This window comes from Pseudorca crassidens, chromosome 10 (genome assembly GCF_039906515.1).
Source record: "Pseudorca crassidens isolate mPseCra1 chromosome 10, mPseCra1.hap1, whole genome shotgun sequence".
NCBI lineage: Eukaryota > Metazoa > Chordata > Mammalia > Artiodactyla > Delphinidae > Pseudorca > Pseudorca crassidens.
Genome location: NC_090305.1, coordinates 38,712,104 through 38,734,216, shown reverse-complemented (window position 1 = coordinate 38,734,216; position 22,113 = coordinate 38,712,104). Strand labels below are relative to the sequence as shown.

At 38.4% G+C, this 22,113-nt stretch overlaps 1 protein-coding gene across 4 annotated transcripts in view; it reads left to right on the top strand.

The window, feature by feature from the left end:
• The window catches only part of MAPK14 (mitogen-activated protein kinase 14), a 72,369-nt gene that overhangs the window by 34,251 nt on the left and 16,005 nt on the right, over positions 1–22,113 (top strand). For all 4 annotated transcript variants that reach the window (XR_010946857.1, XM_067753189.1, XM_067753188.1 and 1 more), the window contains exons 4-8: positions 8,115–8,226; positions 8,948–8,977; positions 9,630–9,677; positions 10,840–10,954; positions 11,746–11,817. Coding sequence is in view for 3 of the 4 variants with exons in the window: in XM_067753189.1 (XP_067609290.1) it covers positions 8,115–8,226; positions 8,948–8,977; positions 9,630–9,677; positions 10,840–10,954; positions 11,746–11,817 (377 nt within the window). In the remaining variant the exon portion in view is untranslated. The remainder of the gene's footprint in view (positions 1–8,114; positions 8,227–8,947; positions 8,978–9,629; positions 9,678–10,839; positions 10,955–11,745; positions 11,818–22,113) is intronic.

The following is a 22,113-nucleotide window of genomic DNA, read 5'->3' as shown; positions in this document are numbered from 1 at the left end:
GAGTAAGCTGCAACTTCATGCTACTACAACATTGCCTTTTCTTAACTGTAGTGGTTCTCTGATCAAGCTTAGTAGACAATGAAGAGTTTTTGGACTCAGTGCAAACAACTTCCTCAAATTTCAGGAAAGCTGAATTGCCATTTTCCCCCTTATTTTATAACTTCCCATTCCAGGTTTCTTATACCCAAGTTCCTTATCTTTGCTTGGTTCTTGAAGAGGGATGTGGAAGTGGGGTTTTAGATTCTGCCGTGATCTAGAAGAAGACCTACAACAGGGTCAGTCAGCAGCCATTGTTTTAGTGAAAGCCAATGGGCAGATAATCACCTAGCTTATTTAGCCATCCACTAACTAAAAATGATTGTTCAGCCACTAAGTGTAGCCTTTTTTATCAGTGTAAAAGCTGCTGAATGTACCAAATAGGTAAAGGAAGTTTCTAGATTTATATTTTAACCTGATTTAATTCATAAATATTTAAATACCCATCCTGTGTTAAGCATAGTACTAGTCTCTGGGGAATATAACAAATTATATAAACATGGTCCCTGATGATAGATTGAGACTCTTTAATTGGAGAGAAGAACAATTTAAATGACCAAACAAAATACAGTGTGATAGGTTCTGGAAGATCCTACATGATTTTTGTTACTGTTCACTCTCTGACCTCATCAATACTTTTCCCACTCACTCTCTCCATTCCAGCCACTCTGGCCTCTTTATTCTTCCTTGAATACAGACATCCACATTCCCAGTAGAACCTTTGTACTGGTTTCTAATGTTGGCCTGGAACACTCTCCCCACATATCCACATGACTGATTCCTTCATTTCCTTCAAGACCCTACCGAAAGGTCATTTCATCAGAAGCTTTTTTTTCCCTCTCCACCATAGCTGAAATACTACCCCCACTGTCAGGGTCTACTCCTTACTCTACTTTCTTCTTAGCAAATTTTATCATCATATATTTATTGTTGTCTGTCTTCTCCTTGTAGCTTGTAAGCTCTGTTAGAGCAGGGAGTTTATTTTCTTCCTTGTTGAGTCTTCTTTATTTGGCTGTGTTGGGTCTTCGTTGCTGCGTGTGGGCTTTCTTTTCTCTAGTTGCAGAGAGCAGGAGCTGCTCTTCATTGCGGTGTGTGGGCTTCTCATTGTGGTGGCTTCTCTTGTTGCAGAGTATGGGCTCTAGGCTCGCGGGCTTCAGTAGTTGTGGCACGCAGGCTCAGTAGTTGTGGCTCTCAGGCTCTAGAGCGCAGACTCAGTAGTTGTGGCACATGGGCTTAGTTGCTCCACAGCACGTGGGATCTTCCCGGACCAGGGATCGAACCCATGTGCCCTGCATTGGCAGGCAGATTCTTAACCACTGCGCCACCAGGGAAGCCCCCTTGTTGAGTCTTTAGTAGTTATAAATTCTCAGAAGTTGAGTGATGAACTGAATTGTATAATACCACATATAATATTGTACACATTGGGCTTCCCTGGTGGCGCAGTGGTTGAGAGTCCACCTGCCGATGCAGGGGATACGGCCTCGTGCCCCGGTCCGGGAAGATCCCACATGCCGCGGAGTGGCTAGGCCCGTGAGCCATGGCCGCTGAGCCTGCACATCCAGAGCCTGTGCTCCGCAGCAGGAGAGGCCACAACAGTGAGAGACCCGTGTACCACAAAAAAAAAAAAAATTGTACACATCTTAGGTCTTTTTGGCTCTAAGTCTATTTCTAGTCACATTTTTCTTGATCCAGAGCTCTATTATTTGAAAGTTTGCTAACCCTTCTCATTGGGTAAATGCTGTGATAGGTTGTATGTAAGATGTCAAAACTAAAGGCCTTCAGTTGCATGTGGTCTCATTAATGAGATGAAGCATAAATGCTTACCTAAAACGACTTAAAGGACCAAGTCAAATTTGCAGTGTCAAAGCAACATACAGGGTATTAAGTGATCTCAGAATATGAGAGAAACTTAGTGGAGGAAAGCCTCTAAAGAAGGTAATAACTGTATCTGAAGAAGCAGATAAATAAGGATTGGGTGTAGAGGTCGAAATATATTCCAGATAGTCAAAGAAATGAAGGAAATGTATAAAGTATACAAAAAAGGAGATTTGTGTGGAATGGAGACTGTTAAAGGAGTAGATAACCGTTGATTTTTCTTTTGTACTTGGATAAAAATTGTGTTTTGGTAAATTATGAATTTTTTTTTTTTGGTGGCGGAGGAGGTTGGTTTTCATAATTCAGCTAAGAGGCATTATGTGCTTGGAAATAATGCTTTCCTCTATCACTGAAAGAAATTCCCAGCCCAGTTGTTTGGACTTACAGAAATATTCTTCTTCCTTGAAAATAAGTTGAGTGCTCAAGATTGGTAATACAGAAAGAGAAGCAGTCTGGGAGAAAGATGAATGAGTTAACTGTATTAACAGTTATATTTGCAATTTATTTCCATATCAGAGAGGTCTGCTCAAATGAGGATGGAGAGTTGGTAAAGCATGTAGGTGTCGTCACTGACTCACATTTGAAATCTAAACAAATTACACATCCTTTAAGAAAACACCATTCAGTTTTTGTCTGACGTGATCAGTAAGATGCCCCCTTTTTCTCAGATTAGCTGTTGTAAAAAGGTAAAGAAGCTTCAAGGTATAGTTTTGAGTTTGATTCTCTCAAGAAATTTTCCTGTAATTAACTGCTTCCTAAGTCTGGATTGGTGCCCTCCCCTGTGTGTTCTCCAGCACCTTGATGTACACTTTTATAACTCTAATTATGCTCTATTATGAGTATATACCTTCCTCTCATCTAAATTCTGTATCTTTCTTTTCCACTGTTGTACTCCCAGTGCTCAACAATAAATATTTGTTGATGGAGTGACTGAATGAATGAATAACCTTGTGCTTTCTTGTTTATAACTGGTTGGCAATCTAGTTGTCTGATAGCATGCCCAGTGCATTCTCTTTTGACTAACTTTTTTGTTTTTATCTTGGAATATAGACCATATGGTAGAATATTGAATCTGGTTTATTTGATGCAGGTAATGTAGAGGGCACCTTTCAGTAATCTTTACTTCAAATGAGGAGAATAGTTTGTTGTGAAATAAGCTGGCTAAGCTGCCTACCTGGCTGCTGAATGGTGCTTTTACCCCTTACATTGGAACAGTCTGGTCTGCTTACCAGATAAGATCTTTGGCATGAGTATTCCAATAAGATACGCCCTTGCCTGGTCTTACTAGTAATACTATATGAGTTGTCCTGGGTCATTCAATTAAATTCAGTGGTAATTGAGTGCCTGATATCTGCTGCACAATGTTTTTAGGTACTTTAGATACTACAGAGGACAAAAAAGAAGCCTGTCCTCCTTGAACATTGTACAGATAGATAGCAATAAACAATGAGCATATAAAAGAGGAAATTAGCATGTTAGCAAGCAGTAATGCTATGGACAGGAGGAAAAAGATAGAGCAGGAAAGTGTGAGGGTTGAGGGAGAGATGCAGTTTTAAATGGGGTGGTAAGGATAGGCCTCATTGAAAAGGTGAATTTTGAGCAAAAATTTGAAGAAGTAGAAGAATTAGACTTGTGGATATCTGGAGGAAGAGCATTCCAGGCAGAAGGAACAGCCAGTGCAAAAGTCCTGAGGCAGAAGACTGCATGCTATATTGGAATTGCAGCAAGGGGGCCTGTGTGGCTGCAGTAAGAAGGCCAGTGTGGAGCTAAGTGAGAGCAGGGGAGAGAAGTAGATGAAGAAATGAGAGAGAGAATTGGGGACAGGATGCTGGATTATGTACAGCTTTATCTGCTGCTGAAGGGATTTTTGTCTTTAAGTGAAATGGGAAGCCTTTTGAGAGGAGTGACATGGTCTGTTTTTCATTTTTACAGAATCACTCCGCTGTTTTCAGAATAGGCTGTAGTGAGTCCCAAGGATCATTGGGTGTATTTCAGAAGCATGTGGTTACGAATTGTCAATCCCTATGATTATTTTAAATACTTTGTTTTAATATGGAAATGTTTTTTGCCCTTTTTGATAATTATTTTATCAAATAGGGCTGACGGTAGTAGAGATGCCAAGCTATAGATATAGAAGAGATTTTTTTCTACATAGGTTCTTTCTGATTGTATTATGCTTCAAAAAAAGAAAAGGCAGTAGAGTAGGAGTCTTTGACAATTGGGTGTTATCCAAGAAGCGCTTAATAAATGAAGCTCTAAATGGGGTGCTGTCTTGAGTACTGAAAACCACGTATTGTAGACTTCTGCCTTTTTGCTGGTACAGTACATTTTACTTTGAGAAATGATGGTTTATGCTCTTTAAGTTTAAAGGAAACCATCCTCACAAGAAAAGTGGAAAACAAGATTTGTATCATCAGGCTGTGAAATCATATTTTCAGCCCTCTACCTAATAAAGCCCTACTTATTTAATTCCTTTTTAAAGATGGGGGAACTAGGTAGCTTTCCAGCTGTTGGTCAGATTTAATTATTTGAGGTGTTCTGAACACTGACAGTAATAGGCATGTCTTTACTAAAATGTAATTAATTAAGCAATTAAATGTAATTGCTTTGTAGAGACTAATACTATAGAAATTATGTGGCATCTGTTTTTTTTTAATTTATTAAATTTATTTTTGGCTGCATTGGGTCCTCGTTGCTGTGCAGATTTCTCTAGTTGCAGTGAGCGGGGGCCACTCTTCGTTGCGGTGCACAGGCTTCTCATTTCAGTGGCTTCTCTTGTTGCAGAGCACAGGCTTTAGGTGCATGGGCTTCAGTAGTTGTGGCTCACGGGCTCTAGAGCTCAGCCTCAGTAGTTGTGGTATGCGGGTTTAGTTGCTCCACGGCATGTGGGATCTTCCTGGATCAGGGCTCGAACCCGTGTACCCTGCATTGGCAGGCAGATTCTTAACAACTGCGCCACAAGGGAAGCCCCTATGTGGCATCTATTAATGCTCCTTTTGGGACTGGCTTATTTAAAATGTGCCCATCGACATTTTCCTCCCACTTCCTTGTTCACTACTTTTAGAAATTGTTATGTCTTCCATAAGCATTCAGGAACTTTGCACAACACTTGCTTTTGTCCACTGTTGCAAAATTTATTTCAAAAACCTTTCTATATGTGATGAGTTGGAATTTGACAATTGGTTTTCATGGATTGGTCTTTTGGGCTTCGTGGAAACAACATATAGTGATTAGGTTAGTTCCTGCCAGACACATCTGCCATGAATAATGTGGTTCAGCTGATTTGATTGGAGCCTAGCAGCAACGTTTGATAGTTATCACTATATAGACTGATTAACCTTATGTACTCATATAATGTCTTGACAGTCTCTCCCGGTGTCTGGAAATTTTAGTGATAAAATGAATGTGGTCTCTGATGGGGAGGGGACTTAAAGGGAATTACACAGTGGTAGAATATTCTTTTTTCTTTTTTAAAAAATAAATTTATTTTATTTATTTATTTTTTGGCTGAGTTGGGTCTTCGTTGCTGTGTGCGGACTTTCTCTAGTTGTGGCGAGTGGGGGCTCCTCTTCGTTGCAGCGCATGGGCTTCTCATTGCAGTGGCTTCTCTTGTTGCGGAGCACGGGCTCTAGGCGTGCAGGCTTCAGTAGTTGTGGCACGTGGGTTCAGTAGTTGTGGCTCACGGGCTGTAGAGCGCAGGCTCAGTAGTTGTGGCGCACAGGCTTAGTTGCTCCGCGGCATGTGGGATCTTCCTGGACCAGGGCTCAAACCCATGTCCCCTGCATTGGCAGGCGGATTCTTAACCACTGTGCCACCAGGGAAGCCCAGTGGTGGAATATTCTAACTAAAAGCATGCTCGCTCTCTCAGGCTGTGCAGTTAGTGGTCTTCTGTCTGTATAGGGTTTTTTAAGTTATTGGTAACCATTTAAACCCAATACTCAGACTTGAAATTACTATGTTTGCTTTGGTAATACTGCTTAACACCTTTGTGAACTAGCGCAGACATTAGAGAGTTAAGATCTTTAGGTTTTACTTCAAGACAAATTAAGGTAGATTTCTAGGTAGAATCATGCAGAACAGTGTTTCCTTTTTTTACCTTTTCTCCTTAAAAATATTTTTGAAAGTTGAAAGAATAATCCTCTTACTATTCAATGTCATAAAATGTAATTATTTGCAAAACAGTCTTATAAAACAAAAATTGGATTCCCTCTTCCTCAACCTGAGCCTTGCAAATTGTCATAATTGGTATTATGGATATGGCAACCATTATCCCAGGTTTTCTGGGGGAAGTTCTGATTTCACAATATTAACCAGTTATTCACAACATTCTCGTATTTGTCGGATTTTGTATCAATTTGGGGTTAAAAAAATACAGTGACTGTGATTAGGATGGAATATTGCAACATTTATAAAACTTAAAAGAAGTCATTCTCTTGACTTAAATTCTCTGTCAACTGGAAGAATTTGGAGGCAGTATGGGCTGTGATTTAAGATCATATTTTCTGAGATCAAACAGTTTTGGATTCAGCCCCTGACATTACCACTCTTTTAACCTTGAGCAGGTTATATATACTTGTTCTGTCTTGTGTTTCCTCCTCAGCGAAATGGGAATACTAATGGAACTTACCTTACAGCTTTGTTGGGAAGAGTGTATGAGACACGGGCATAATAAATAGTGCTTGGCACAGAATAAGCACGAATGCCCTTGATTATGTTATGTTGAGCTTGGAGCATCTCTTAAATCAGAGCAACCTTTGTGAAAATATTTCCAAAAATCCAATATAGTCTTTAAGTGACAGAGTATACTCTTTCCTCAAGGCAATATAAACTTGCAAGTTTTAAAAATATGAAGGGCTAAAAAATCTAACTTAAGGTTACATCTATGCTAAGTCCTATTGCTCTTCATCAAATTGGGAACTGACCATAGCAGCCCAACAGGGAAATTAGGAAACAGAAAAAAAAAATTTTTAATTCTTCTTTGAGGAAAGAAAGTAATAAATGTGGTGGGGTGTGTGTGTGTGTGTGTGTGTGTGTAAAGAGAGGTTATACACATATATAGTCATGTAAGACGTTAATAGTATATTTAAATTTACTGACCTGGTTTCTTTTCTTCCAAATTTATCAAAAATAAAAATTGAAATGAAATGAAATCAGCATTTTTTTATAGCTCAACTGATATACATTATTATTCAGCCTCAGGACTGGGTAATCATTCTCATACTAGATAAAACCTAACTGAATTTTTAAAAACTCCACTTCTTTAGTACTGATTGTGGTTGTTATGTTCCCGTAGCAGTGTGATACAGTAATGAGTGAGTAAGGCATTGCGTCTAGAATATCTGTGGTGAACCTGTTGGACTTGAATGTAATCATTCCCTAATCTTATGATGTAAGGACAGGATACGTATCCAGCACCACACCTGTGGGGAGAAGTTCTAGAATGCCTCATCTTGCTTGCAGATAAATTGTGTTCCTCCTTCCTTTAAAGTAAATGCAGGAATATCGTCAGTGAACAATATCCTTTTACCAGTCATTCCTGAAAAAGGAGAGGAATAATTTGAAAATTTAAAGATACTCCTATTTTATTTATTTATTTTTAAATTGAGGTATAGTTGATTTACAATGTTGTGTTAGTTTCTGGTGTACAGCAGGATACTGTTTATTTATATACATATATTTCTGAATCACTAATCCTAAACTCCTAATTTATCCCTCCCCCCTATGGTAATCATAAATTTGTTTTCTATGTCTGTGAGTCTGCTTCTGTTTTGTAAATAAGTTCATTTGAAGATACTCCTATTTTAGACCCTACAGGATATATAATGAGGTGAGAAATGTAATGGCGGATTTAAAAATATGGCCATGCATTTAGTTATACTGTGTATTTCTCATGCAGTAATATCATTTTTAAGAAAAATGATACTAACACATATATCATTCTAATCTCCATTTTTGTTTTTTTTTTCTTTTCTTTAGAGAACCTAGGAAAAGATGTCAAGTAGGAACTAGTATAAAAATTTTCAGAAAAATAGACGACAGGTAGTAAAGTTAGAATAGTGATGTTGCAAACAAGCCGCGCGTGAGTAGCTACTAAGCTTTTAGGTGTCACTGTGGTACTTACTGAGTGGACTTCTAACAGTCTTATGAAGATCAGAGCTTTCTTAGGGTTCTGGATTATTGTGTAACTGTCCATTAATTTCTAGGTACCTGGTGACCCATCTCATGGGGGCAGATCTGAACAACATTGTGAAATGTCAGAAGCTTACGGATGACCACGTTCAGTTCCTTATCTACCAGATTCTCCGAGGTCTCAAGGTACAGACAGTATTAGTAATAATTTTGTGGAATGAATTCTCTCTCTCCCTCTCTCCCTTCTATTTAGGGCTTAAGGGAAAACAAACAAAAGTTTTCTTATGGAAAATTTCAAATACAGAAATCACAAGTACAATCATAGTATAATGAACCCCTGTGTTTACTCAGCGACCACAATTACCAACATATGGTTAATCTTGTTTCTTTTGTATTCCCCCAAACCCTGGATTATTTTAAGGCAAGTCTAGACATCATATCACTCCACCCATCAGTACTTCTGTTGGCATGTCTGAGAGTTAAAGACTCTTCATTATTACATCTAAACAATAATAATAATTTCTTGATGTAATCTAATATCTGGTCAGTGTCATGTTGAAACTTTGAAAACATCCTCAAGAAGGCTAATTTATTTGTGGCAGGGGCCGTTTTTAAATTAAACCACCTTTAATATTTAGCATCTTTGAGTCCTTATTGTGCTCCAGAGCACCCACCAGGAAACAGGTTGAAAGCTCTATTTCTCTCATACTCCAGCTCTGTGAACAGAGTTGGTGGTATGGAAATCATAGTTATGATAAATGTACAGACTACTGATAATTACTTGCTCTGATTTCTAATCCTGCTGTTAATACTAGCATTTCTTATTGACTCATAAAAATGTACTTCAGATATGTCATATGACAGTAGGAGGCTGGACATAACTAACTGATTTTTTGCTTTTTCACAGTATATACATTCAGCCGACATAATTCACAGGGTAGGTATTGTCTTTTGATTAAATTATTGGGGTGCTGGTGGGTGGGGAGATTGGCAAGATCCTAATCTAAGCTTATTTTACCCATTGAAATATTGAGTGATTGCAACTTTGCTCTAGGTTTAACTAAAGAACGAAGATGTATAGTTTTTACCTATTTAAGGCTAATGAGGACTAGATAGTGACTGTAGAATGGAGATTGTTTATAGCTAGATGAAGTCTTTTTTTTTTTAATTTATTTGTTTATTTTTGGCTGCGTTGGGTCTTCGTTGCTGCACGCGGGCTTTCTCTAGTTGTGGTGAGCAGGGGCTACTCTTTGTTGTGGTGCATGGGCTTCTCATTGTGGAGCACAGGCTCTAGGCGTGTGGGCTTCAGTAGTTGTGGCATGTGGGGTCAGTAGTTGTGCCTCGCCGGCTCTAGAACGCAGGCTCAGTAGTTGTGGCGCACAGGCTTAGTTGCTCCGCGGCATGTGGGATCTTCCTGGACCAGGGCTCGAACCCATGTCCCCTGCATTGGCAGGCGGATTCTTAACCACCGCGCCACCAGGGAAGCCCTAGATGAAGTCTTTTATGTTTAGCTCTTCATCATTACCCTTAGGGAGAGAATTTACCATGTGTCATAAAGTTGATCCTGTTCTTTCTTACTTGCTTCCTAGGACCTAAAACCTAGTAATCTAGCTGTGAATGAAGACTGTGAGCTGAAGGTAGGATGAAGTGACAGTGGTAATTGTTTCACCTTGTAACTATATGTTTAACTAACCAGGCAAATTTATATAGGGAATGTGTTTATAAAGCCATGACTCTTAATCTGAAAATTCTTATTGTCCTTAAGAATATCATTAGACTTTGAAATTTAAACCAGAGATTTAGTAAGCTTTAGTTTAAGTGATATTGAAGGTAGTATCAGGTGTCTTGTTTTCATTCTAAAATAAAGTTAAATTGAAATTTAATATATTAGTTATAATAAAGGAGAATTATAGTGTGACTATCAAGTAAGCAGTCCTCTTGAAGAGTAATTATTAGATTTTATGGGTTTCTAAGAGAAAAAAATGGCAGAAACACACTTATTCAAAATAATTCAAATGACATAAATAATCTATAAAGAGCAAGCAACTCTGGAATTTTTTGTTTCATTTCTTTTTTTACTCAATTTTTTGGAAACATAATTTACAATAAAATGCAACACTTTAAGTGTACATTTGACAAACTTATATAGCTATGTAACTACCAACACAGTTATGATAAAGAACATGTCCATCACTCCAGAAAGTTCCCTTGTGCCCCCTTCCTAGCCAGTCCCCACACCTCTACCCCTAACCCTGGCTTCAGACAACAACCGATCTGCTTTCTGACACTATAGAGTAGATTTATCTCTTCTGGAGTTTCTTACAAGTGGAATCATACAGTATTTTTCTATGTGTGTCTGACTTTTGCTTAGTATAATATTATTGAGATCCATCTGTATTGTGTGTATCAGTAGTTCATTCCTTTTTGTTGCTGAGTAGATCCATTTTATGATTATACCACAATTTATTTATCCATCCACCTATTGATAGACATGTGCTTCAATTCCATTTCAGGGCTGTGTAAAGCTGCTATGAATATTCATGTGCAAGCCTTTCTGTGGCACATATATTTTCGTTGCTCTTGGATAAATGCCTAGCAGTGGCATTTTTGTTTTGCTTTTTGTGATTTCATTTTTTTTAAGTTCTTGCTGTGTTCCCCATGCATTCTAAGCATGGACCAGGAAATATGTTTATGAAAGTACTATATTCTCGCTTTTTATAAGGCACTGGAGTTTTTTCCCTCCTGCTTTACAAGCCTTAGGAGTTTGTTCCAGTGCCTGATTTCTCTTCTCTCCCTTAGATCTTGGATTTTGGACTGGCTCGACATACAGATGATGAAATGACAGGCTATGTAGCCACTAGGTGGTACAGGGCTCCTGAGATCATGCTGAACTGGATGCATTACAACCAGACAGGTACTACTTGCACTTGTATAGGGCCTTATTAATACTATGTTGTGTGTATTTGGGGTTCTCAGAAGTGGAGATGGCAGGAGTAGGAAGAAACATTTTTTTTCTTCCCTCAGTGATCATTTTAAGTCCACGAATAGAAAAATAGTTGCTCAGATAAAGTGGGTTTTTTCAAACTTTGTGATTTAACAATTGGCTTTTTATTTATTTATTTATTTTGCGGTACGCGGGCCTCTCACTGTTGTTGCCTCTCACTGTTGTGGCCTCTCCCGTTGCGGAGCACAGGCTCCGGACGCGCAGGCTCAGCGGCCATGGCTCACGGGCGTAGCCGCTCCGCGGCATGTGGGATCTTCCCGGACCGGGGCACAAACCCGTGTCCCCTGCATCGGCAGGTGGACTCTCAACCACTGTGCCACCAGGGAAGCCCTGGCTTTTTACTTATTTATATTTTCAGCATATTCTCTGAGTACTCCTGCCTGAAAACATTGGGTTTATAATATTAACCTCTCAATATTACTTGGGAGAATCCATCATTTCTACCAGTAAGAAACCTTTGCCCTTTTGTGAACAGCTTATTTCTCTTGCCATAACTATGTTTTGACTTAGCCCACCCATGAAGCCCTTTAATGTGGTAAGGGTCTTAGCTTATTTATTTCTATAAAAATGAGTGTGATTGTTGAACCTCGGATGTCTTAAATATTAATTTCAGTATTTCACCCCTTAACTATAGTTCCATTTGTAGCCAAGTATGATAATAGTGACATTATATTACTTTTATTTCTCTTTAATTTTGCCAGTTGATATTTGGTCAGTGGGATGCATAATGGCCGAGCTGTTGACTGGAAGAACACTGTTTCCTGGTACAGACCGTATCCTTTAAAAAGTTTTGGGTTCTTGTTTCTTGTCTGTATTTTGGTGTCCATGGTAGTATATTACTTTTACCTATCTCTAGGAAGGGCCTTCAGTTACTTGCTTTTATAGTCCAGATGTGCATTGTGAGATCTGCCCTCTTGCTGAGTATCTTGCCTTGTCAAGAAAGAGGCTTCAATTTATTTTGAGAGTTGCAAAAATTCCTCATAATCTGGAACGCCCTTTAAATCTTTCATATGTCATCTTTTTTGCAACAAGTTCCTTATTAATCTTCCCACAGCCCTTCTGCCACCTGAGTGTATTGGTGAGAAGTTCTAGATCTCAATGACTAGTTTAGTCTTCATTGCACCAGCGCTCAATGAACACAAGATAACCATTTATAAATCGGGGATATCTTGCTTGTATGTTTGATTTACATATTAAAAAGGCTGTATTTGGTCCTTGTAATGATACACCTGCTGACTCGTTTTGTTTGTTGTCTAACAACAAATAATAAAAGCAAGGAGATAAGGTCACCCTGTCTTGTGCCTTTTTTTCCCCTCAGCATGACTTTATTTTTATCCCAGATTGTAGCCAAACCTTAATTTACTTCCAGAATTATTGTCTAGTTTATGGTTTATCATGGCCCCTTTATTTTAGCCCCTTTCCTGTCTGCTGCATGCCCATTTCACAGTTTAGTAATAATATCATCAAAATGTGATTTGTTGTAACTCCCATCAGTTCCACTTGAGGAAGATGTTTAGGCAAGAAAGAATTTTGAAATATATGTCTAGAATTAGGTTTGAAGGTTTTCGTAAAATTCATTTGACCAGCCTTCTGTGGGTTTGGTTGAGAGATGCTGCAATTGCCTGTGTTCTGTCATGGTTAGAGACCTAAAAGGTGTTTTAGCACCTCACCTAAGCAAACTCATTGAGTTTGTAAACCAGATTGTCAGTTCACTGGCTTACATTTGGGATAATACTTCTATGGTGACTGTGATGTTCATGTTATCGATCCACATATTCTATCTTCTGCTAGAGTGTTCTTTCCTAATGAACTGAAAAACCTCTTCCCTCAGCCATTTATTTCCCTCTGAATATTACTGGATTGATACAGAGTATAGTCTCCTTATATAGCTCACCTTATTCCTCCTCATCCCCAGATTCTAATTTTAATACCTAGTGTTTCTCCTTTGTCCTTTGCTTCATTTACCTTATACTTGTTTCTTAGAAATTTGATATATGCATTATAGTCCAAGCTAAGAGAATTAGGGAAAATTTGTAATTCTCCTTTTCCTCAGGCACATACCTTAGAGTCCCATTCTTTAGTCTGTCCTCCCAAGCACACTGCTCTGATGCTCTCCTCTGTTCCCCCTCTTCTTCCTCTTCTTTGTATCTGTATCTCCATCTACAGTCAGTCGTGGACACTCATACCTACATAGACACACAAAGTGGTAGAGAGAGACAGACAGTAGAGCATACTGGTTAAGAGCACATGCTCTGGAATCAGACTTACAGGGTTGAGATCTTACTTAGCTCTTATTTACTCCCAGCTCTGTGACTTTGAGCAAGTTGTCTAACCTCTGTCTCTCAGTTTCCTTAACTATAAAATACTGATAATAGTACATACCTCATAAGGTGGTTGTGAGAATTTAGTGAGATGAAATCTGGAACGTACTTAGAACAGAGCCTGCCAACAGATATCAGCCATCATCTTCATCAGTGATCTTTGGGAAGCAGTTTCTCCCTTCATCTTCCCACTTTATTGTCTAATTGTGAATCATTTAAAGGCTAGTTTTTTGTTTTATTTAAATTCTGTAACAGGTAGTAAAGGATGGATCCCCTTGGCAGGCTACTGGTAGAAAGGTTTCAAAGCAGTTGTGTGTGTCCTATGGTCCTATCTGCAGGACAGCTGCCTACTGATGGCTTGACCCTTTTAAAATGCGAACTTTCAGCCTCTAAGAAGTCTTCTCTTTTTTTTTTCAATAAATTTTATTTATTTATTTTTGGCTGCACTGGGTCTTCGTTACTGCGCGCGGACTTTCTCTAGTTGCGGTGAGCAGGGGGGCTACTCTTCGTTGCAGTGAGAGGGCTTCTCACTGCAGTGGCTTCTCTTGTTTTGGAGCATGGGCTCTAGGCGTGTGGGCTTCAGTAGTTGTGGCTCGTGGGCTCGAGCGCAGGCCCAGTAGTTGTGGCGTACAGGCTTAGTTGCTCCGCAGCATGTGGGATCCTCCTGGGCCAGGGCTCAAACCCGTGTCCCCTGCACTGGTAGGTGGATTCTTAACCACTGCACCACCAGGGAAGCCCTAGAAGTCTTCCCTTTTATGCATACTTCTTTTCCTTCTATGAACTTTAGGTAGAAAATCTAGCATTTAAACTTTTTACTAGGAGATTCTCTGTTTTTTCTTTTTGCGGTACGCGGGCCTCTCACTGTTGTGGCCTCTCCCGTTGCGGAGCACAGGCTTCGGACGCGCAGGCCCAGCGGCCATGGCTCACGGGCCCAGCCGCTCCCCGGCATGTGGGATCCGCCCGGACCAGGGCACGAACCCGTGTCCCCTGCATCAGCAGGTGGACTCCCAACCACTGCGCCACCAGGGAAGCCCAGGAGATTCTCTTTTTAATATATGAGAATTCATTTCAAAATTCTTATTTTAGTAATTCACTGTTTCTTTCCTACTTGGCTCCTTCAGACAGATGTTCTCCTGGATCGGAACATTCAGATTCAGAGGACTGTATTTGTAATATACATTCAGATTCAGAGGATTGTATTAGTAATATACATAACTCCCTTCTTGTCAGTTGCAATCTGTGTGGATATAGCTTTGGTTGCCTGACAAAGGGAGAGGAAAGTGTTTTCTATTACTTTTTAAAATTCCCAGTTGATTCTCGTGTGCAGCCAGTGTTGAGTACAACTAGAGTTTACCCTGGTTGGATTTTAGTTTTAATCTTTCAGGCTGACCCTGAAAAAGTTACTTAGTTAGCAGTTTTTCCTCATTTTTTTTTAAGGTACCAATGAGATCAGAAAAATTAAGAATCTAGAATTATCCACTTGGGGACCTAGAAAGATGTTAGAAAACATCTAGTTGAATCCTCTGTTCTTATAGATAAGGAAACTAAGAACCCAGAAAAAGATAGATACAAACCTCTGATCTGACTCAGGTATTAGTTTCTTTCCAATATTCTACTTGTTGCCTGTTCTCCTAATTTCTGAAACTCATTTTCTTAAAACCTTTGCAGAATGTGCTGGCCCCACACACTCTTCTGTTGCCCAGAAAAGCATGCATCTACTGCTTATTTATGATTTGAAGATGCAGCTGAATGCTGAGGCAACCTCTAGACTATGCTCTTTATTTGAGTACACAGTTTTCTCCCTGTTTTCCTCAATCATTATTTATCTTGCATTTGGAACTGACGGTTTTAGCTTCTAGATAAGAACTATCTAATAGAACTTTCTGTAGGCTTGCAAATGGTTTATGTATGTACTGTCCAATAGGGCTGTTGGTAGCTACCAGCCACATGTGGATATTGAGCACTTAAAATGTGGCCAGTGAAACTTAGAAACTGAATTAAAAATATTTTTGTGGTTAAGCATATAAACATGAAATTTGCCATTTTAACCTTTTTTTATTGTGGTAAAATAAACATAACATGAAATTTACCATTTTAACCCTTTTAAAGTGTACAGTCCAGTGGCACTAATTATATTCATAAAATTGTGCACCCACCACCACTATGTCCAAAACATTTTCATCACCCCAACAGAAATTGTACCCATTAAACAAAAACTCCCCATTCTTCCCTCCCACAGCCTGTGGTTACCTCTCTTCTACTTTCTGTCTCTATGAATTTGCTTATTGTAAATATTTAATATTAAGTGGAACCACACAATCTTTGTCCTTTTTTGTCTGAATTATTTCACTTAGCATGTTTTCAAGGTTCATCCATATTGTAGCATGGATCATAACTTCATTTTTATGGCTGAATACTACTCCATTGTAGAGCTATACCGTATTTTATTTATCCATTCATCTGTTCATAGACACTTGGTTTGTTTCCACCTTTTGGCTATTGTGAATAGTGCTTCAGTGAACACTGACATACAAGTATCTCTTTGAGTCCTTGCTTTCACTTCTGTTGGATATATATCTAGGAGTGGAATTGTTGAGTCATATAGTAATTCTGTATTTAACTTTTTGAGGAGCAGTCATTGTTTCCCAAGCAGTTTCACCATTTTACATGCCCACCAGTGATGTATGAGCAATTTCTCCACATCTTCACCAACATTTCTTCCTTCCTTTCTCCTTCCCTCCCTCCCTTCCATCCTTCCTTCCTCCCTTCCTCCCATCCTTCTTCTTTTTTAAATTATAGCCATCCTAGTGGGTATGAAGTGGTATCTTTTTGTGGTTTTGATTTGCATTTCGTAATGACTAATAATGTTGAGTATCTCCCTGTGTTTACAGGCCGTTTGTATGTCTTCTTTGTAGAAATATCTGTTTGAAACGTTTACCCATCTTTTAATTGGGTTGTCTTTTTGTTGTTGAGTTTTAGGAGTTCTTTATATATTTTGGATATTGAGCCTTCACCAGATATATGATTTGCAGATATTTTCTCCCATCTGTGGGCTGTCTATTCACTTTTTTGATAATGTCCTTTGATTTACATAAGTTTTAATTTTGATGAAGTTCCAATTTATCTATTTTTTTCTTTTGTTGTTCATGCTTTTAGTGTCATTTCTAAGAATGTATTACCAAATTCAAGATTATGAAGATTTACTGTATTTTCTACTAAGAGTTTTATGGGTGTACCTCTTATACTTAGGTCTGTGATCCATTTTGAGTTAATTTTTGTATATGATGTGAGGTAGGGGTCCAACTTTATACTTTTGCATGTGGAAATTCAGTTGTCCTAAGTACCATTTATTGAAGAGACTGTCCTCTCCCACAGAATGGGTTTGGTACTTCTGTCAAAGATCAGTTCTATTCCATTGGTCTATATGTCTATCCTTATAGCAGTACCACACTGTTTTGATTACTCTAGCTTTATAGTAAGTTTTGAAATCAAGAAGTGTTAAGTCTTTCAACTTTGCTCTCATTTTCAAGATTTTTTTTTTTCTCTTTGGGCTCCCTTATAATTCCATATGAAATTGAGGATTGGCTTTTCCATTTCTGCAAAGAAGGCTGTTGCAGTTTTGCTCGCGACTGTGTTGTATTTTTAGATCACTTTTGGTAATATTGACATCTTAGCAATATTAAGTCTTCCTATTCATGAATATGAGATGTCATTCCACTTATTTAGGTCTCCTTTCATTTCTTTCAGCAATGTTTTATAATTTTCAGTGGACAGGTTTTTCACTTTCTTGGTTAAAGTTATTCTTAGGTATTTTCCTAGCATCTTTAGGATGCTATTTTAAATAGAATTACTTTCTGAATTTCCTTTTTGGTTTGTTCATTGTTGGTGTGTAGAAACACAACTGATTTTTGTTTGTTGATCTTGTAGCCTGCACCTTTGCATAGCTGAAAGCTGAGAGCTCTAGTAGCTTTCTTGTGGATTCTTTGGTATTTTCTATATGTAGGATCATGGCATCTGCAAATAGAGATAGTTTTACTTCTTCCTTTCCAATTTAGATGCTTTTATTTTTTTCTCGTTTCTAATTGCTCTGACTAGAACTTCCAGTATAGTGTTGAATAGCAGTGGTGAAAGTGGGCAGCTTTCTCTTGCTCTTATCTTCAGCCTTGAGTATAATTTAGCTCTGCATTTTTCATAAATACTCTTTATCATGGCAAGGAGTTCTCTTCTGAATAGTTTTATAGTTTCATAAAACTCATAGTTTTATGAGTGTATTTATCTGAATTTTAAATTTTATTAAATTTTCTTTAGATTACATTTAAATTTAATCACATGTGATTATTGGTATTGTATTGGACTATGCAGTTTTAGATCTTGACAAATCATCTTCCTATAATACCTTTTTCTCATTTTTTTTGCGATTAGTCTTCTTGAGAGAATCTTTTGTTACTAGTTGTTAATAATCCCTGGAGTTCCCCTAAAGATATAAGATATACTAATTTTTGTCTTAAAGCTAATTATGTTTTTAGGTTAGAAATTATTCTCATTTGTGACTTTGCAAAACCCTCCCAACTAGCTCAAAAATAGTACTTTTTTTTTTTTTTTTTTTTAAAGAATGGAGCCCTTCCTCATAAGTCTAGTTGACTGGGTATATATATATATATCAAGTGGACACACCTGAGAGAACTGTCTATTAGAAAGAGAGTGGGGACACAGAATGTGTCTTCAGGTATGGTGCTAACTTATTTCAAAAACCATTGGTTCTGAAAAGAGTAAGCCAATTAGAAAATATTGCTACTAATGATTGACAGTCTGCAGCCTAAGGAAGAGAGACAATGAGTTTCCTAGCCCTGTTGCACGTCAAATACTGTTTTCTTCCAGACATCTCAGCCTTGGCTTACTATTGTTTTCCTTTGCTAGGTAATCAAATGAATTTTGTTCATGTGTAAAACTTTTCTTTCCTTCTTTCATTTTAATAGAAATGGTAACTAGACATTAACTAGACATTATCATTAACTTCGACATTAACTAGAAGATAATGAGGCTCCTGCCATCAGCTTGCTGCCCTACTTTATATGACTTTTATTAGTGTTTACTGGCTCCTTATGTCTTCTTTTGATTTTTTTCAAACATTTTATGAACTACTTCACACATACAAAAAGACAAGGAATAATAAATGAACACCTATGTTTATATGACCCAGATTATGAGATAAAACATTGCCAGTAGAGTTAAAACTTCTGGTATACCCCTTCCTGTCACATCTACCCCTTTCTTTCAGACATTGGTTTCAAACAGTCTCTCATTTTAAAAAAACAGTTGTACTTCAGACACTAAAAGCAAGTGTCCTAATAAATGTTGAAGAAGAAAAATATTTTATTAGGTTATTTGCCTTTTCTTCTCTAACTTAAGAATATATTTCCCCATTTGAAAAGGCTAGAACTCTCAGGCTTGTCCACAAATCTAAAGTACCTTAAAAATTTTTCCTTGTATGACAGTGAAAATGCCTATTTTGATGACCAAGAAGAGAAGGAAGTAAGCTAAGTCCCATTCTAGTCCACCTGTCTGTCACCAGGGAATTTCCACAGGTCTTTGTTCCAGCTTTGCCTCACACGGATTTTTTTTTTTTGAAAACTGCAGCTCATAAGCAGCAGTAGTCACATGTAGGTTCTGCAAATGGTCCTCTTATTCATCTTCAACTCTCCAGCCTGCAGAGGTTTCCTAGGAGTTGCCTAGAACACTTAGAAATGAATAGAATATCCCTCTTTTACTTTCCCTCTAAATACCCCATTATCCTTAAGTTTTTTTTCCTTGCCTTTTCATTCTGGCCACCTTTTACTTTTGTTACAGAGGACCTAGTCTAAAGAGTAACCTTAAGCCTAAGTTGTTTTAGGAAAAATCAGGAGATTTATGATTTAAATTTTGACATTGTGATTATTACAATTAAAACACATTTTTGACTAACAGTAAAAATATCTGCTATCTAGGGAAAAATGGGTTAAACCTGTTAAGAAGGATGGCTTGCTGTGGAAATAATTGTCATAATGTGGTAAATTTTGCTTTGCTCTGCTTATATAGCTACTTGAAGCTCCTTCTGGCCTTAACTGCCTGGACAAATTGTAGTGGCCTTACAGTAGCTGGTATTATTGGAAGACTGACCTGTATTTCAATGGATTTGCCAGCTCTTGGAGAACCTATGGTGATTTCCTATGAGGTTTGCATGCTTTGACTTCCTTCATGCAAGTGCTTTTAGCTACTAAGTAGATTTTTATTTTGCATTGTGTGTTTACTAATCTCCTAAGTATTGGCTGTCATGCTGTACCAGCTCTTTGTCCGTACCCCTTACACACTCATTGCACTGTATTTGTATACTCTTTATGGTGTAAACACTTCAGATGGGGCATTTGCATATGAAATGAAGCAACTTTTCTTGACTTCTTTTTTGTATATAGACTTTCCATTAGAGTATGGTCATTCTAGATTTCTCAGGGCAAGACAGAGGGGTGGAGCTGAGTTGGAAAGCATATTACAGGAAGTCTTTTCAAGTTAATATTTATTGAGCTACTCAGTGGAAAGTGCTGGAGGTAAGATGGTACCTGTCCTCCAAACCAGAATGATCGTACTCAGCAGAAAGTGAGCTATAGGAGTCACTTGAACAAATGTCTGCTCTCTGCTTATAAAACAAGGTGTAGTGATAAGAATACTATAATAGAGGTATAAATAAGTTACTGAGAAGAAGCAGAAATTAATTCAAACTCAGGATGTCCAGGAAGACTTCATGGCAGAGTTCTTGTTTGAGCAGGACTTTGAAGAGTAAATAGGGAAAGAAAAGGTTTGGTAGGAGGGGAGGATGGAGGGTATTCCTCTTTATGACTTGGAGAAATAAGAAGTTGGAAGCTTAAAAGTGCCTGGAATATTTGGTGTGAGTTGAAGCATTGAGTGCATTAAGGAATAATAGTTTGAGGGAGAGTCAGAAAAGAGTCTTGATGCCACATCAGGGAAGGCCGTGAATTTGAGGCTGAGGAATTGGGGCTTTATTCCTCAGGCCTGAGGTTGTTTCATACTGGCTGAGGCAGGAGAACGACATGGAGTCCCCCAAGTCATTGTTGTCATAACCACTGTGACCAGTGGAAGTGGCATACTTTTCAGGTATGTTGGGGTGAAGTTAAGACACTTGAGAAGCCCAGAGTCTTCCTCAGAGGGAGTATAAAACTTGATTCTCATTTTCATTAGTCAGAAGTCTTTTATATAAGAGTGTCAATCTCACTAGTATTATTTCTAGAGATCAATTTTGATGCATTTTTTGTAAAACTACCTGTTTGAGAATTCAGGTAGTCCAGTTTTTTTCTCATATGTGATATACTTTATCTTGTGCGATAGCTACCCTGTTAAATTTGTTCCTTAAGAATGTGAGGGAACTAAATTTTTGTAAAATGAATCATTTCAAATGAGCAAAGAGGATCCTATACTAAATTCTGTTGTAATACAGTTAATTTGATTATTTTAGAGCAAGATGGTATCTGTCCCCACTGCTTGCTCCGTCCCCATTAATGTATGCTTTAAAATTGTTTTCTTAACAACACCTTGAATTAAGAAATCAGTATTGAAATTTTAGCCTCCAGAACACATTGATTTTTGCCATTTGCAGAGGACAAAATTTTCTACTATTTTTTAAATTTTTAAATTTTTTTTTTTTTTTTTTTTGTGGTACGCGGGCCTCTCACTGCTGCGGCCCCTCCCACTGCGGAGCACAGGCTCCGGACGCGCAGGCCCAGCGGACATGGCTCACGGGCCCAGCCGCTCCGCGGCATGTGGGATCTTCCCGGACCAGGGCACGAACCCGCGTCCCCTGCATTGGCAGGCGGATTCTCAACCACTGTGCCACCAGGGAAGCCCTAAATTTTTATTTTATATTGGAGTATAGTTGATTTACAGTGTTATTCTCTACTATTCTTAATTCAGAAGTAACTTCTGTGAGGGGACTTGCTTTTAATTTATTTTGTATAGAACATAAATTGTTTGAGTCTACGATGGGGTTCTGCAAACCTTTTCTTAAAGGCCCACATAGTAAATATTTTAGGCTTTGGGAACCATACGGTTTCTGTTGTAACCACTCAATTCTGCTGTGTAAGTTGAAAGCAGCCATAGACAATACATAAACAATGAGCATGGCTGTGTTCCAGTACAACTTTATTTTCAAAACAGACAGCAGATTGGGGTTTGCTGACTCCTGTCTAGAATTTTGTTGTGTTTAAGCCAATTCCATATCTGGAGAAAAAAAAAAAATGGGGCAGGATATTATTGCGTAACCAATTCCTGTAACTCAGGCAACTCTGGCTTGCAGAGGCCATTATTTTCAAGTTACACTGTACTGCCTTCATATGTATAATCATAAACAGAAATAGTTTCTTGCATTCTCTCTCCTCTCCATCCTGCCGTACCTCCTTAAATATTTTGAGTGCCCACCACGTAGCAGATGTTAGGCTAAGCACTGGGGATAAGTGGTGAACAGGCAGAGCAGCCCCTCTCCTCATAGATCAGTAGAGGTGACAGACAATAAGCAAACTAAGCAATTATAGATTGTGACGAGCACTGTGACGTTATCAAGCACTGTGCTGAGGTGGAGAATAACAGGGGGGGCAGTGCTTCTTCCATAGAGTGTTGGGGGAAGCCTCTCTGAGGAGGTGAAGTTCAAGCCGACACCTGAAGCTGAGAAGGATCTAATCATGCAAAAAACCTGACAGGGTTTTT